General features: G+C 43.8%; 2 protein-coding genes across 2 annotated transcripts; both read right to left on the bottom strand.

The window, feature by feature from the left end:
- Positions 1 to 267: 267 nt before the first annotated feature.
- LOC308083445 (regulator of chromosome condensation-like) lies at positions 268 to 12,011 on the bottom strand (the record flags this gene model as incomplete). The annotated part of the gene is made up of 5 exons (XM_080425759.1): positions 268 to 416; positions 1,163 to 1,285; positions 1,437 to 1,533; positions 3,336 to 3,347; positions 12,006 to 12,011. 5 exons carry the CDS (start codon positions 12,009 to 12,011, stop codon positions 268 to 270), a joined length of 387 nt encoding a protein of 128 aa, XP_080281885.1.
- Positions 12,012 to 12,305: 294 nt separating this feature from the next.
- On the bottom strand, positions 12,306 to 14,381 carry LOC308084005 (NADH-ubiquinone oxidoreductase 75 kDa subunit, mitochondrial-like; the record flags this gene model as incomplete). The annotated part of the gene is made up of 1 exon (XM_080426468.1): positions 12,306 to 14,381. Exon 1 carries the CDS (start codon positions 14,364 to 14,366, stop codon positions 12,306 to 12,308), a length of 2,061 nt encoding a protein of 686 aa, XP_080282594.1. The 5' UTR covers positions 14,367 to 14,381.
- Between the last annotated feature and the right edge of the window lie 1,479 nt (positions 14,382 to 15,860).

Raw genomic sequence — 15,860 nt, 5'->3', positions numbered from 1 at the left:
CGACTTCGGAGGGAGAGAAATGAAATCTCTATTGAGGGGGGCCAGACCTAATCTGCCGAGGGCTAAAGTGCGATGCAATTTTGCAAAGACAGATTCGTCTGGAACCAGGCTAATTGTCCATATTCACACGGCGGCCATTTTGGAATTTAACATTGCGTTGCTGTGGCAACTGGGGTGGCATTTCATTGACTTAATGGCAATATGGCTGCCGTATGAATATGGTCTATTAAATCACACAACCCCCAAAACCTTTTGTGGCGGACCGACTCACTCACCAAGCTGGTGGTAATTTGAAAATCCAAACCCGTACACATGGCCTTCTTTTGAAACGACGAAGGCGAAGTAGGCTCCACAGAAGGCATCCACCAGCTGCACCTTGCCTTTGAATTTCACCACCTGGGGGGTCAGCAGCCGGCCTGAAATCAAATAAACACACAGACCGTACATTATATACAAAACATGGATTATTGAAGACCACCCAAAACACGACTTAAGACAAGACTTATTTTCAATCAATTACACAACCCATGAAGCTTTGTATTAATGGAGACAGCATTCCTGAATTGACCGGGTCATCGGTCAGTAGTCTCCTCCGGTAATTATTATCCGGTATAAATTATTGGCTTAGGAATGTGACAAAAACAAAATAATCTCCATGAATTCAAGGCTTCATGGGGCGTGTAATTGATAGAAAATTAGTAATTTTTTGGGTTAACTACTCCTTTAAAAGGCTGTGGTTCTAAAACGAAGGGGGCTAAATGACCGATAGTTTGAAACTAAATGGAGGGTCCCAGAAATAAAGAAAAACCCAAAACAACCGGGAGGTCAATTTAGCATTTAATCCATTTTGGTTCTTTAAAAGATACTGTCCTTTTAACTGCTGGCAATAATATTGAATATTCTATTCAATGAGTTTCCAGAACTCATTGTTACTATAGCTCCTGAGCAGGACCCTGATTAGGTTCTAGAGCAGGGGTCTTCAACCTTTTCAGACCAGGGACCCCCAAACTGATGGGGTGATGGAGCAGATGTTCTAGAGAACCTTATCTGAAACTGAGCCGTAGCGTTCTGGAAAACAAATCTAGAACGCATGAAATGCATTCAAGACAGCACAGAGCGGTTCTCTTTAGTTCTTTAGTACTGGAAAACAGTCATGACTTACTCAGGCCCATTCTGCCTCCTCTGTTGGAGAACATCTCCGGCACCCTTCCCAGCTGGCCCTGCTCTCCACACCCTAGTGTGTACAGGTTCCCATCATGCGTCATCATCACCAGATGGTCATTACCTGGAGGGGGGGGAGAAATTAAGTGGTAATATAGGTAAGTAGTTTATCAGACTAAACGATTAAGAAAAAATAAATAATAATAATTGTATTCGTTGCTATACAAGAATTACTTAATTGCCCAGCGGAGCCCTAACCTTAATGAAGCACATACCTGATGCAATCTTCACAACTGGCTCTTTGATGTGAAGTTGAACTGGAAGGCTACATTTCTCCATTGGCTCCAAAAGACCAATAACACCGTTGTTATCCTGAAACAAGCACAGGGTTGCCATGTTTAAGCACAGGGGGTTTGGACATTTTATAGCAAGTTGAATTTGAACAGGCAGATAAGACCAAGGTTACGATTAACAGGTAGACTAGGGAAGATTAAGTTTAAGGTTAAGTAAGGTTAGGTTTTCTTCATTAAAACAATTCATTCTTAGTTACACAAGATACAGTACAAGAAAAAGACGGACACATATGGCTCTTTCCGACTACAAAGGGGTTAACCCTGCGATAGTTTTGTTTTTTGTTCATGTTTCCATTATAGCCTACTTTAGATTTGACATAAAGTACAGACCTGGCAAAGCAAATGGTGACGCCGATACACTGTCCAGGTGCCCCCTAGACATCAACAAATATGTCACTGAGTGTACACAGGAACTGCCCAGAGAAGCTGTCACTGCTACATGGGGAGGGTGCAGGGCAGGTGAGAATGGAGATGTTGCCTGGATTGCTGCCCTGGCTCTAGCACAGAGTGCTCAGTCTGAACCGAGCAGCAGAGAAGCTGTGACACCTATTGATCTTGCTGAACTGCAGAAAGCCCAGAGAACAGATCCAGTGATCGGTGAAATTCTGAAAATGAAAGAGTCAAACAAAACACTGACAGATGACATGAAACGGAGCGTGAGGGGCAATGGCAAGAAAATGATGCATGAGTGGACAAGGCTTCACTTAGAAGATGGGGTTCTCTATCGTAAGACAGCAGAGAGACGTCAACTAGTCTTGCCCGCTAGCTTTAAACCACTAGTTCTCAAGCACTTGCACGATGATATGGGCCATGTCGGCACTGAAAGAGTTCTCAATTTGGCAAGACAGAGATTTTATTGGCCCTATATGAGACGTGAGATTGAAACCTATGTCACCAGACAGTGCAAATGCATAAAGCAAAAGAAGCCAGTGACACACATACGAGCACCAATGGGTAGCATAACCACCAGCTCACCACTTGAGCTTGTGTCCATTGACTATATGCACTTAGAGCCAAGTAGAGGAGGGTACCAATACATACTCGTTGTGGTAGACCACTTTACCAGATATGCACAGGCCTATCCGACCCGCAACAAGTCTGGGAAAACAGCGGCGGAGAAGATATTTAATGATTATATTCCCAGATTCGGTTACATGTCCAAATTGCATCATGATCAGGGACGCGAGTTCGAGAATGAACTCTTTCGAACACTACAGCAAATGAGCACAGTGGGACACTCACGAACTACCCCCTACCACCGTCAGGGCAATCCAGCCGAGCGGTTTAACCGTACAATACTCCAGATGTTGCGTACTCTAAGTGAGGAAAAAAAGGAAAGTTGGAAAGATTATCTTCCCCAGATTGTACATGCATACAATAGCACACGCCATGAAGCGACTGGTTATTCACCTTTCTTCCTGCTTTTTGGTAGACACCCAAAGTTGCCAATAGACTTGCTATTTAGGATGTTTATGAGTGAAGAACCCCAGACAGCAAGGGGCTATGCTGAGAAATGGGCAGAACGAATGACTGAAGCGTACCGTATAGCATCAGAAAACAGCAAAAAGTCAAGTGCTCGTGGGAAAAAGTACTATGACCAGCACACAAGAGGAGTAGTGTTGCAACCAGGTGATCGAGTGCTGGTACGCAACCTGAATCAAAGGGGTGGTCCTGGAAAGTTGAGGTCATATTGGGAAAGCACCATCTATGTGGTGACAGAACAGATCAATGACAATCCAGTCTACAAGGTGGTCAAAGAAAATGATAGAAACAAGTCACGTGTCCTGCATCGCAATTTGTTGCATCTTGTCAATGACCTACCTGTTGATCTGCCTGCAGAGACAGAAAAACCTAAGTCAAAGAAGAGGAGAGTCCCAAATACACCTCACAGAGAGACAGAACCACAACCCGACAGTGACACAAATTCTGATGATGATGGAAACACCTACTATGAGCTAAGATATAATCTGAGAAGTGGAAATAGAGTGGAAGTTATACCCACAGAACCGAGAGAAACAGAACAGGAACAGTATGGTGATAAGCAGAACAATGAGCCTAACAATGACATTGAAGAGGAGGAATTGGAAGGAAATGGAGAGTCAAGGGTCAGACACACACCTTCCACAGCGAGTGAAAGTGAATCAGAGGAGCCTGTTCCAGAAAGGATACAAGAGAGACCTTGCCTGACCCCTGACACTAATGTACACACACCCAGAAGGTCCATTAGAGATAGGAGGCCAGCACCACGTTTCACTTACAACACTTTAGGCCAGCCTTCAGTTCAGGGACACCCATCAGTTAGTAGTGCAGAGGTTTATGGACCCCCCCAGATGGCACATTGGGGAATGCAAGTATATCCTCTGACACATTACCCAGTTCCAACCCCTTATCCCATCCCATCACCATATTGGCCATCCCCTTACTCCTGTCCAGTATTCCAGAACATGCCAACCTATTCTTGAGGGTTAAGAAATTGCACTAAAAGTTTGTTATTTTGGGTCTTGTGAAGTGTTATTTGAGTGGTAAAATGTAAGGAGCCATTTTATTTTTTTGTTGGGGAGTGTGTGACACCCACAAGTGTATGTGCACAATTGTGATGTTATTTATTTCATTTTGTGTATTTGCATTGTAAGAGGCCAAATCCATATGTGTTTTGTGTTCAACTAATAGTAATAGTAGTTACTTAGTCACGCCACCAGGGGGAGTATCGCCCTAGGGTGAGCCATGGTTTGTGTGATATTATGGACCTCTGAGGCTTCCGTTCTTCAGACAGACTACAGCCTGCTTTGAAGAACAACCTAACGTCTCTTGTCTATATATATTCCCTGTACAAAACAGGTTAGTAACATGTGCAAAAGCATCACAACTTATTTCAAAGGACTCATAAGCCTTTCTTCTTTTGTTTGGTCAAAGACTGATCCAGAGATATTGTGTTTTGGTTAAGTTTAAGACATGGGAAAAGTGCATTGAATGAATGACTGATTCTAAAATGGTGGCCTTGTTTATTTTCTATGTAAAAACGGCAGCTCCCTGACATAAGTGCCTTAACTCCACAGTTTACTAGTGTTTGGTGTAATATTGCAAATGTTTATGGAAGGTTTTGTGATATTTTTGGGAACAAGTATTTTGATTAATTGTTTATGTGTGTTCTTTATAAAAACGTTCTGTATGCAGTAAGACTGTGAAAACTAAACAATACAAGGTTTAAAAACAGTACTACAGTACAGTACTAGCAGTACTATAAGTAACCTACAGAGACTGGTTAAAGCAGTATTAAGAAGAATGTGACTTCCAGAGCACATATTGTATTGTGTAAGCAGTATTATTGGTGAAATGTGACAACATAAAATAGACCAATATGTAGCAATGGTATTCTACCAGTAACAGTTTATGGTAAATTGTGAAATGTGAATTGATGAATATGTGATTATTGAGAATATGAGAGATGATTGAATTTAAAGAGAGAAAAAGAGAAAAGACGTGAATATATGATTCTGTGAATAAATCAGACCGACTACAGCCTGCTTTGAAGAACAACCTAACGTCTCTTGTCTATATATATTCCCTGTACAAAACAGGACACATCTTCTGCTAACAGGTAACTCATTCCTGAGGCCTGTAACAGTAGCAATGCCACAATATAGAAATACTCTGGTACAAATAAAATGCCTGTATTCAAAATTTCTCTTCGGTAAAAGAACAAAAGTATTAGCGTCAAAATATTCATACAGTACCAAAGCTCAGTTCAGTTCAGCTCAGTTTCCTTGTGCTTAAAGTGTCCGCCCTGAGATCAGTCAGTCGGGTTCTATTGCATGGTGCCACATAAGGCGTTTTAGCGAAACCATTTATTTGATGGAAAGTAGGTGAACTGAGAAAACGGGATGCTGCTCTTCTGAGAGATTCTGTTTTCATGCAAATTCAATAACCCGTAAACCTGTGATGTGACAATAAAAGTGACTCTGACTCTTCTGGTTTGGCTGATTCAAAGGGATGGAGATCTATTTGCAACCCACAGGGAGCCTCTCTGCTGGCAGATGGTGCCCGGTTTGATTCCCTCTCCCAGCACCGCAGCAGGATATGCGAGGATATAGAGCAAGGCTGTTATACGCTACCAGGCTGGATGGATGGGTCGATTGGTGCTTCTCGTCTTTCTGGCAGTATTTAACCACTTCAACTCTATTTGAAGTAATTAAGTAACCCTATTTCATTTTAACTCTAGGGTCTATTGAGACCTAATCTCTCAAGAACAGCTTCTGCACTGCGTTGGAATCTGTCGGGGAGGTTCGTCATAACGAGTGCGCATTCAGATCAGGAAGTAGGCCGCGCTTTACCCAATCACATGTAGTGGGCGGGATTCACATGTCCGTCGATCTTTCCCCCTCGAAACAAACCGAAACTAATTTAACAATAGCGTCCGCGGAGCAGACAAAACCACGGAAATATATTCACATTTTAACTTACTCTTTCATCATAGAAACAAGTGGGCTTATAACCAAAACGATCCATGTTCTCTGGGAGAAGTGGTGTTAGTGTTCCGTGTAGAAATATTGTTAGTGGGAATGAAAACATAGTCGCACCAACCGGAAGTGATGCGCTGAAGGCGCATCACAAACACCGGTTTCCTTGTGCTCTGGTGTTACGTTATCGTCCGCCCAGAGCCAACAGACATAGAACAAACAGCAGAGGGCGCTGTTTTTCATTTTCAGTTGGCGATGGGTTCCCAGATTGATTGAGACCTGGAACGTGTCTGTGTCACTTTAGATTTCTTTGGCTATTCAAAAATAGCAGATATACAAGCTCATAGCGCGGCACTGAGTGCCGCGCTATGAGCTTGTAGATCTGCTATTTTTGAAAAATCTTGAAAAAAAATGTTTTAGATTTTTTTTTTTTAAACTGTTAGGATTTAGAACTTTTTAAAGAATCGCCTCAGGTCTTAATGGGTTAAAGGGACATTTTGGACCACGGTTTTCTTACCTTTTCTATGATATCCTAGGATGAATGGTACAGTTTCAATCTCGAGATTTGAATCTCGTCTAGCGAGACTTCCGGTGGGGCGCATTCAAGACAATCACATTGCATATAGTGTTCTGCCACTATGAACGTCAGATCTCACCCAAAAAAAAAGCTATCAAAATATGCGATCTAGCGCAAGGCCTATTGCCGCGTGTTTTTAGCTGTGGCGGACCCGGGAGGGAGTTATGACATTTTTCAACTGTACTTCATCCTAGGATATCATAACATCATAGAAAAGGTAAGAAAACCGTGGTCCAAAATTCCCCTTTAATTGGACCCCTCCTTTTTTCCATCTATACCAAATCTCTTCAGCGAAAATAGCCCAGCTACAAGTGGCTATTTTTTGCCAAATGTTCATCTATTGTCGCAGAGCGTTGAGCTACCATCACATGCCCAGAATAGGGATGCTAGGGTGCCTGTGGTTAAAATAGGGCCTGATGATGAGCTCTCTGTTATGGCAGGATTCCATCACTGAGAGCTGACGACTGAAGTGCACTTCCACACACTCTCCTCGTAGTGAATCCTTCTCATGATAATGGACTCCATCTGGACTTGAGTTTTCCACCTCCACATCTTTATTCCCTAAATGCCTTTTGAATCACCCCTGCCAGCGTCACCTCTGTCACCCCAAATTTTTGTGTCCAATGTGCACGTGTGTGTTGGCAAGAGGGAAAGGCTGTTGTGGGCATCTGTTGCGGAGGAGCCGAGATAACAAACTTGAGCCTAATTTATGCATCGGAGCAAAAAAAAAGGTGTCTTGGACGAGCAGCGTTGCTGCACGACGAAGCATAATTAAGGCTTCGCTTTTCAATTGTGAAAAAGTTCCACAAGCAGCTTCGGGGCTTCTTTATGTCGTTGCTCAGGGCCAAATACTGGCCTCGTTTTCACCGTCTGTTCCCGGCAAGAATGTTGTGCCATATTATTCCGCCTCGTTGTTCAGTATACAAGGTATAGTATGGACACATTGTTATTCTGAGGGGAATTAGAATGTGGTCTTGGGGGTCCTTCCCCAGAAAGAAATTGCTGTTCACTGTTAAAGGGTAAGACCACTTTGGTAGAGGTTTGGGTTGTGTAGTTACCTTGCCATGATGTAACCCCAAAGGTGGGCAAGAAATAAAAAATAATTGCTCCATTGATTAGAAATTGATAATTCAAAATATGCTCCTCATTGACTTACATTGTACGGTAAAACAGCTCTCAAAGTCACTCTTTTAGCACATAAATGAACCCAAACAAAGCTGATTCAGGCAATATAGAGCATCACCAAACCCAGTACTGTTTTTTTTTTTAAATAAAAATGTCAACTTCCTGCAATTTTTATTTAGAAGAAAACCCGGACTGGATTCGCGGATCCGGATCCCGATCTTCAAATAGTACAATCAGCAGGAAGTTAACATTTTTATTAAAAAAACAAACAGTACTGGGTTTGTTGATGTTCTATATTGTCTGAATCAGCTTTGTTCGTGTTCGTTTACGTGCTAAAAGAGTGACTTTGAGAGCTGTTTTACCGTACAATGTAAGTCAATGAGGAGCAAATTTAGAATTATCAATTTCTAATCAATGGAGCAATAATTTTTGATTTCTTGTCCACCTTGGAGTTACATCATGGCAAGGTAAATACACAACCCAAACCTCTACCAAAGTGGTCTTACCCTTTAAGCCAGCAGCGGAGTTGGTCACAGAGCTGAATCGGCAATGTATTTCTGATTACACAAACACGTTACCGACGTGTTCCATTGGTGACAGGATACGGTCAGTGTATGATGGTCATGGTCAGTATCATGGTCAATATCGTGCCAGTATCATTTAACCAGGTTAATGACCATGCATGATAATCATGCGACAAAGTAATAATAATAGTAATAATAATGAGTTATGTGACAATGAATCGGGCTGAAGTTACGCACCATCAGCATCTAGTGTTACACTATGACGTATTTAAGCTGTGGTTGGCAGATTCTATACATTTACAACTAGTATATTATAGCCTACGCATTTTGTCACAAAATACCCACAAAATACTGACTTGAAATACTGCGTAATCAACTACACTTTGACTAGCCCAACAAAACAACCGCAACCGGCAGCTACTTATTCACTAGTGACTTTAACTGCCCAAAGTCGCTTATAATAAGCGGACTTGGCAACACTGAGTGAGCATGGACTGTTAAATGACCTTCTCATTAAAGGTGCAAAGAACAAAAAGAGACTGTCATTTGTGTGTCACTGCATCTTCATCAGAGCCATAACTCTGATGAAGATGCAGTGACCTCATCTAACAGTCCATGCTGCTCCAGTGCTTTATTCACATTTAGTAATTGATATAAATCTGTTGTCGTTGCCGCTGTGAGGTCAGGACTTACTCTTATCCATCCCCGCCGCACCCCCCCCCCCCACCCAGAAAAAAAGAATGAATAAATAAAATGATAAACTTTATATTTTGCTACTGTATACTGTAACCTTTGCAGCATGCTATTGACATTGCCGTCCAACGTATTGTTGTTGTTCTTTAGCTGCCGAGCTAGATTATCGTTCATCCCGAGCAACAAATGTCACTCTCTCTCCAGTGAACTGAAGACGCATATCACAGCCATCCTCCTCACATCACTTCACAAAGCATCCCTCAGAGACGCCAGGGAGAAGGAACACTCACACAACAAACGCTCTGTCCAGATGACACGGAGACTGGGGGGGGGGGGGGGGGGGGAAAGAATAAAAATCGTCTCTGAAAATGCTGTATGCTCAGGGCTCTTGTGTGTCATCAGGGAATACTAGCAATGTAATATTCAGTGCTGTTATGAATGCTTCAGCGAGATTCTCTCTGTCCTTCTGTCTTTCTCTGTGTATGTGTGTGTGGGTGTGTGTGTGTGTGTGGGTGTGTGGGTGTGTGGCTGGGTGGGTGGGTGAACATTATTTACAGTGATGCCATGAAAGCATTTCACTATTTTCTCACAGTCCTGAACTATAGTAGTTGTGTAATGCATGCAGGTGTTTGTGGGAACACACACACACACAGACCTGTTAGGGGGAGTCAAGTATGATGTGAATCTTTCCAGAACATTTTTTTTTCCTTATCCGGATCTGACCAGTTCGATGGTGCGAGGGCTGCGGTCAGTAGGTCAAATGCTGACATTTGTGTGGCTTGAGTTGTCTTGAAATATGACTTGTATTTCTGTTCACTGTCTCCCAGACAGTGAACATGAAGACAGATTATTTCCGTTGTCTCCGAGACAGTGAACATGAAGACAGTTTCAGGTTTAGTGGGAGTTGTGGACGGATGCAACTATCGATTATTTTCTTGGCGATTATTCAGTCATTTTGATTAATGGAATAATCGAGAAGCGCTTTTCTTAATTTTTCCCCCTTTTTTCTTTTTTTGGAGCATAGATGGATAGATAGTTTCTGTACTTGTAGCTCAGTAATGTCCCACTTTATATTAGGGTAGGGTATTTTTATATTTTCATGTCAATTATTTATGCTGTTATGGTTATTGAAAGTTAGAAATAGTCCAAAGGGAAGCATGCACATCCCAATAACATTTTACAGGTGTTTAACAACAATACGTACACTGGAGAAGGAAGGGAAGTCTGCACACTGTGTCTTGACTCCCAGTACAACATTCTGTTTTGCTTGACAACATTTTAAGGTTCAGGTTATTGAAAGTTACACTCACATATTTACTCACACTCACTCATACACTGCTGCCACTTTTCTTAAAACATAGCTAAATCTTGTCTTCTTCACTCAAACAGTTTAAGGGGAATTAAATCACCTAAAAAGACTATATTCACAACGCAAATCTTTTAAGGGAACATGAAACCACAGATGAAAGGAAGCTGTCAACATGGTAAGAGGTGTATTTTCTAACACGATGCAGAGGAAGCAGCATGAGTACAGATGAGACAGCGATCACATCACATAGCAAGAGTGGTAGATAAAGTACTCAAAGTTTTTACTTAAGTAAAAGTATCAAGACTGCATGTAGAAACACTGTTACAAAAAGTCCGGAATTAAAGATTTACTTGAGTAAAAGTACAAGTATTGGCATCAAAATATACTTAAAGTACCAAAAGTAAAAGTACTCATTATGCATAATGTCACGTTTCACAAGTTATCATTATGTCTAAAATGTATAATTTATTTCTTGAAAATAGCAGATCTACAAGCTCACAACGCGTCGCAACACTTTGTGAGCTTGTAGATCGGCTATTTTCAAATGGCCAAAGTTTAAATAGGGCTGAAGTGGTTAATGTAGGTTTTGTAATAATCAAAATCTACAAAGTAACTAAACTAAAGTTTTAAAATAATTGTAGTGGAGTAAAAAGTACAATATTACAATATTTGCCCCTGAGCATAAAGTATTAAACATTGAACATTTTAGTTAAGTAAAATACCTAACAATTGTACTTAAGTACAGTACTTAAGTAAATGTACTTAGTTACTTTCCACCACTGCATAGCAGCAGTGTCTGCTCCATTGACTGAGCAGAAGTCAACTATTTTCCAGACGGCTCATCCTCCTTAAAATCCACCCATAAATCTCTTTCCACCGTTACAGTTATTATGTATTTGGTTGCAGACCCCCATCTGAAAATATTGTTTGACCCCCATACAAGATGTGTGTTAAAAAAAAATCAAAAACTGTGAAAATATTTCACATTTTTCCACGATTTTTTGAAAATTGTGGATCAAGCTCACACCGCGTGTTAAACTGATTTTGATATATATTCTATTCTAACAGATTTAGCTGGGAAACCCCCTCAAGGAAGGCATTGGGCCCCAATTTGAGAACCACAATTCGCCATATATGGAGATCTGGGTGTCCAGAAACGCTGATCTGACCAATATGCCCATACAGTTTATGGGCATCAGGGATCATGGGCATAAAAGGGACAAGGACAGACACATACAGATATCTTTATATATGGACATACAAGGGACACAGGCAGACGGACAGACAGATACAGAAATGTCCATATATGGGCATAAAAGGTACACAGACCGACAAGTACAAGGGTTATTCAGACAACGGATACAGCGGGTATTGCATAACCCGGTGGGACATGAATTCCCAACTTGCCTCATTCCCTAGTAGATGTTTTTAAATGAATATGAAAATGAGGTAGATTTACTGTAAGCAGCATGCTATACACTACAGCAAAGAAATCCACAGGCTTGTACAGTATGTTGATTCTAAAATGTTTACTTTTGGCTTTATATCTGATATAGTACAGTTGAACGGCAATACAATAAACATGTCGCTATAAATCTGCAAATATAGGAGTTATGCTTTTCAATTTGTGTAAATATAGGAGTTGTGTCTCCCAGACAGCTGTGCGTAACAATTTGTACCATTTATAGCAGTTGTGCATATCAATTAGTGCAAACATAGGAGTTGTGCGTTTACATTTCTGAGTAAGAACTGGATGGATATTGGCCCCGATTCACTAAGAAATGTACGACCTTATTTTGATCTTACCGGCATTTAAGACAATATTTTGTGTTAAATGCTGGTAAGATCAAAATATGGGCGTAAATTGCTTAGTGAATTGGATTGTCTCTGTCGGGTGGAAAGCTGTCCAAAACTGTTTCTTTTCAGGATTCAAATTCAAAAATGGCAAAAGTAGCAGATCTACAAGCTCAAAACGTGTCACTTGCTCACCGTGTTTCGAGCTTGCAGATCTGTAATTTTTTATGTGACGCTGTAGTACGGTCAAGTAGGAAATTAATTTACGAAAAAACAAAATGTTAAAATATGGAGAGACAGCAACGATGAGCATTAGCATATGGAGGGCGGCTCATCCACAGCGTGTGCTCCCTCTGTGACTGCTTTCACGCACTTTGCCATGGTCTGGGACGCTCTGCTTATAGGATCTGTCATGTAGAAATCCTTCACAGTGAGCTGTGGAGGGACTAAAGCCTCAGGGAGGATAGCCTGGTTCACTGCCTTAGCCAGTTCGTTAGCCTGCTTAAAGTAGCCGGCCACCTCAATGTCGTCATATCGCACCAGGTTTGGAGAAACTTGCACCAGTCTAGCACGCACTTCATCAACGGTGTCATAGGGCAAAATGACTCCTGCAAGCTCAGCTACGGCTCGGATGATCTTCCAGTCCTCCCTGGCCATGCCTGGAGGAGTCACAGCCACCTTGGTCTGCTGGGCACGGCCCTCTATGTTCACATAGGTGCTGCATTTCTCCGTGTATGCTGCTCCAGGAAGTATGATGTCGGCCATTGTTGCGCCTACATCCCCATGGTGACCCTGATAAATGATCAAGTTGTCCTCGTGGAGGTCCTGGCGAGTAATGCATCCAGCATCGGCCCCCAGCAGGAACAGAACTTTAGGTGGGTTCTTCCTGATAGCCTCCACCCCTGGCTTGTAGCCGAGATCAAGTGCAGCTACTTGACTAGCAACCCTGTGAAGCACATTGAAGACCTTCCAACCTTCTTCTACCCCACTGCTGGCATGAGCGTTCTGAGCGATGGTGGACACAGCGGCCATTATAGCAGCCCCGTCCTCTCTCTGCAGGGAACTGCTGCCAACCACTACAACAGGGTGCTTTGCTTTAGCCAGGACTCCGGCAAAAGGGTGACTTCCTGCTGCGATTTCTTGAAGAACCGTGGCAGACTCGCCAAGATGCTCATAAGAGTAAGTTAGGTCCACCTGCCGCCCCACTAGAGCCACCTGCAGCTCGTTGTGAAGCCAGCTCTTTCTGATCCGTGCGTTAAACAAAGAAGCCTCGTAGCGCGGGTTGGTGCCGACCAGGAGTAGAAGGTCGGCCTCTTCGATGTCAGCAATGCCAGTGTTCAGCAGGTAGTTTGAACGCAGGTCTGATCCAGCCCCAGCCGTGGGGAATATTTCCTCAGTGCAGAGGGTATCACTGTTCAAACGGTTCAGCAAGTCTTTCAGGGCGACAAGAGCCTCTGCATCCACCAAGCCCCCAACAACAGCGGCAACGCTTCCCCGAGCGCCTTGCAGTGCTCCGGCAACGCGGGTTAGCACGTCTTCCCAAGAGGTTGAGACCAACTGTCCAGACTCATTCTTCACCATCGGCTGAGTAAGCCTCTGCCGCTTCAGACCGTCATAAGCAAACCTGGTTTTGTCCGATATCCACTCCTCGTTAATATCCTCATTCAGGCGAGGTAGAACTCTCATCACCTCACCACCACGGGTGCTCACGACAATGTTACTGCCCACAGCGTCCAGAACATCGATAGATTCCGTTTTCCTGGTCTCCCAAGGACGAGAAGTGAAGGCATATGGTTTGGAGGTCAGAGCCCCGACCGGGCATATATCGATCACATTCCCAGACAACTCCGACATGAACATCTTCTCTACATAGGTGCCAATCTGCAGGTCATTGCCCCTACCAATAGTACCAAGATCCTCCACGCCTGCAATCTCACTGGCAAAGCGCGTACAGCGAGTGCACTGGATACAGCGTGTCATGATGGTTTTAATGAGGGGACCAATGTTCTTATCTTCCACAGCTCTTTTGTCCTCTGTGAAGCGGCCCCTGTCACTGCCAAACTGCATGGACTGGTCCTGCAGATCACATTCTCCACCCTGGTCACAAATTGGACAATCTAGCGGGTGGTTGGCCAGCAGGAACTCCATCATGCCCTCTCTGGCCCTTCTCGTCACATGGGAGTCGGTTAGGATGTTCCAGCCCTTCATGACGGGCATGGCACAGGCCGCCACTGGCTTGGGGACTTTCTCTATCTCCACCAGACACATCCGGCAGTTCCCCGCAACAGAGAGGCGCTCGTGGTAGCAGAAGCGCGGAATCTGCATCCCCATCTTCTCACACGCCTGCAGCACAGTGGTTCCTGGCTCCACCATGAGAGGCTTACCGTCCACAAACACCTCCAGCAGGTTACTGGCTGCAGCTGCTGCTGCTGTTGCTGCGGTGCGAGCAGCATTGTTAGTGCTTCCTTTGGTAAGAGCTGATGTTAACCCTGCTGAGAGGGAACCACTCACTGCAACCAATCGCAGCATGGCTGCTAATGTTGGGTAATCGTTCCCCGGTGGAACGTGTTTGTTTGTGGTGTTGACCGTCTGTGTCTGTCTCTCTCTCCTTCCCTGTCTCTCTCTATTGTCTGTCTGTCTCTCCGTCTCTCTGATTGAGCTCTGGTCTTATGTCACACACAACAGAAGCTGTTGCCTAACAACGCCGATTTGCAGTGACCTTGGGGATCTCCATATATGGATATCATCTGGACGCACGCACACACGCACGCACGCACTGTCTATGATCAGTCATATATCGTTGCTGTCGGGCAGAAACCTCTTATCTCCATATATTTATGTTCTTCCGTAAATTGACGCCCTACTTGATCATACTACAGCGTCACAGAGAAGTATCAAAAGTAGATGATTGTTTTGAGCTTGTCAATCGGCTACTTTTGTCATTTTTGAATTACAATCCTGAAAAGTAACAGTTTTGGACATATGAGGTTTCCACCCGACAGAGACGATATGATGTCAGTGCTATGACTGACTTGAACTTGGTGCATGAACGGTGTGAAACTGTCCATCAGTTCGGTCACCGATCAGGGCGCTCTCGCCTCTGCCCTCGTGTTAGTCATGCTTGTGTAGTGGAACGCAGTGAGCTGGGATTGAACCCGAGGCTCCCACTCGCCAGTCCGACGTGTTACCAGTCATGTCAATAGGGCTGAGCCCGATTGGCAGGTCTGTTGCACGCCGGTGCTGGCTAATTTGACTGTGGGGGCTACAATCACCCCCCCGATCTTTGGAGCGCATCCTCGCGCTTCACACTTCACGCCGCGGACCACCGTACACGACGTCCGTCATGTCCCTCACGCGAGGATATTACGCTCCTCGTCCTGCCGACTACGCCAGATTGTAGTGGAACGCAGTGAGCTGGGATTGAACCCGAGGCTCCCACTCGCCAGTCCGACGTGTTACCAGTCATGCCAATAGGGCTGAGCCCGATTGGCAGGTCTGTTCCACGCCAGTTCTGGCTAATTTGACTGTGGGGGCTACACTTGCAGCAACGCTTGCTTGACAGCTGGCCTGCATCTCTGTGTGTGTGTATCTGCATCTCAGGAACCGCTCAACCAATGGACCTCATACCGCTTGTACCCATGCTGAGGACCCATGGGAGTCCAGTATATATATCTGGAGGCACAGAAGGGTCCGGGGAAAAAAGCTACGAGAAGTTCTGAATGAATTTAGGTAATTTCACCTCCCTTTCCAAAAACAAAGTTTGGACGACGGAAGAAGCATGTATTGTGCTTTATACCTGTAGGCCAACAAGGTAAAGTGGGCTGTTATAGTGCTGCCATGAGGCCAATTTGATAGATATGTGGGGAT

Source organism: Gymnoscopelus braueri, assembly GCF_963280865.1.
Source record: "Gymnoscopelus braueri genome assembly, chromosome: 4".
Taxonomy (NCBI): domain Eukaryota; kingdom Metazoa; phylum Chordata; class Actinopteri; order Myctophiformes; family Myctophidae; genus Gymnoscopelus; species Gymnoscopelus braueri.
Note: the sequence above shows the minus strand (reverse complement) of the source record. Positions and strands in the feature narration are given on the sequence as shown.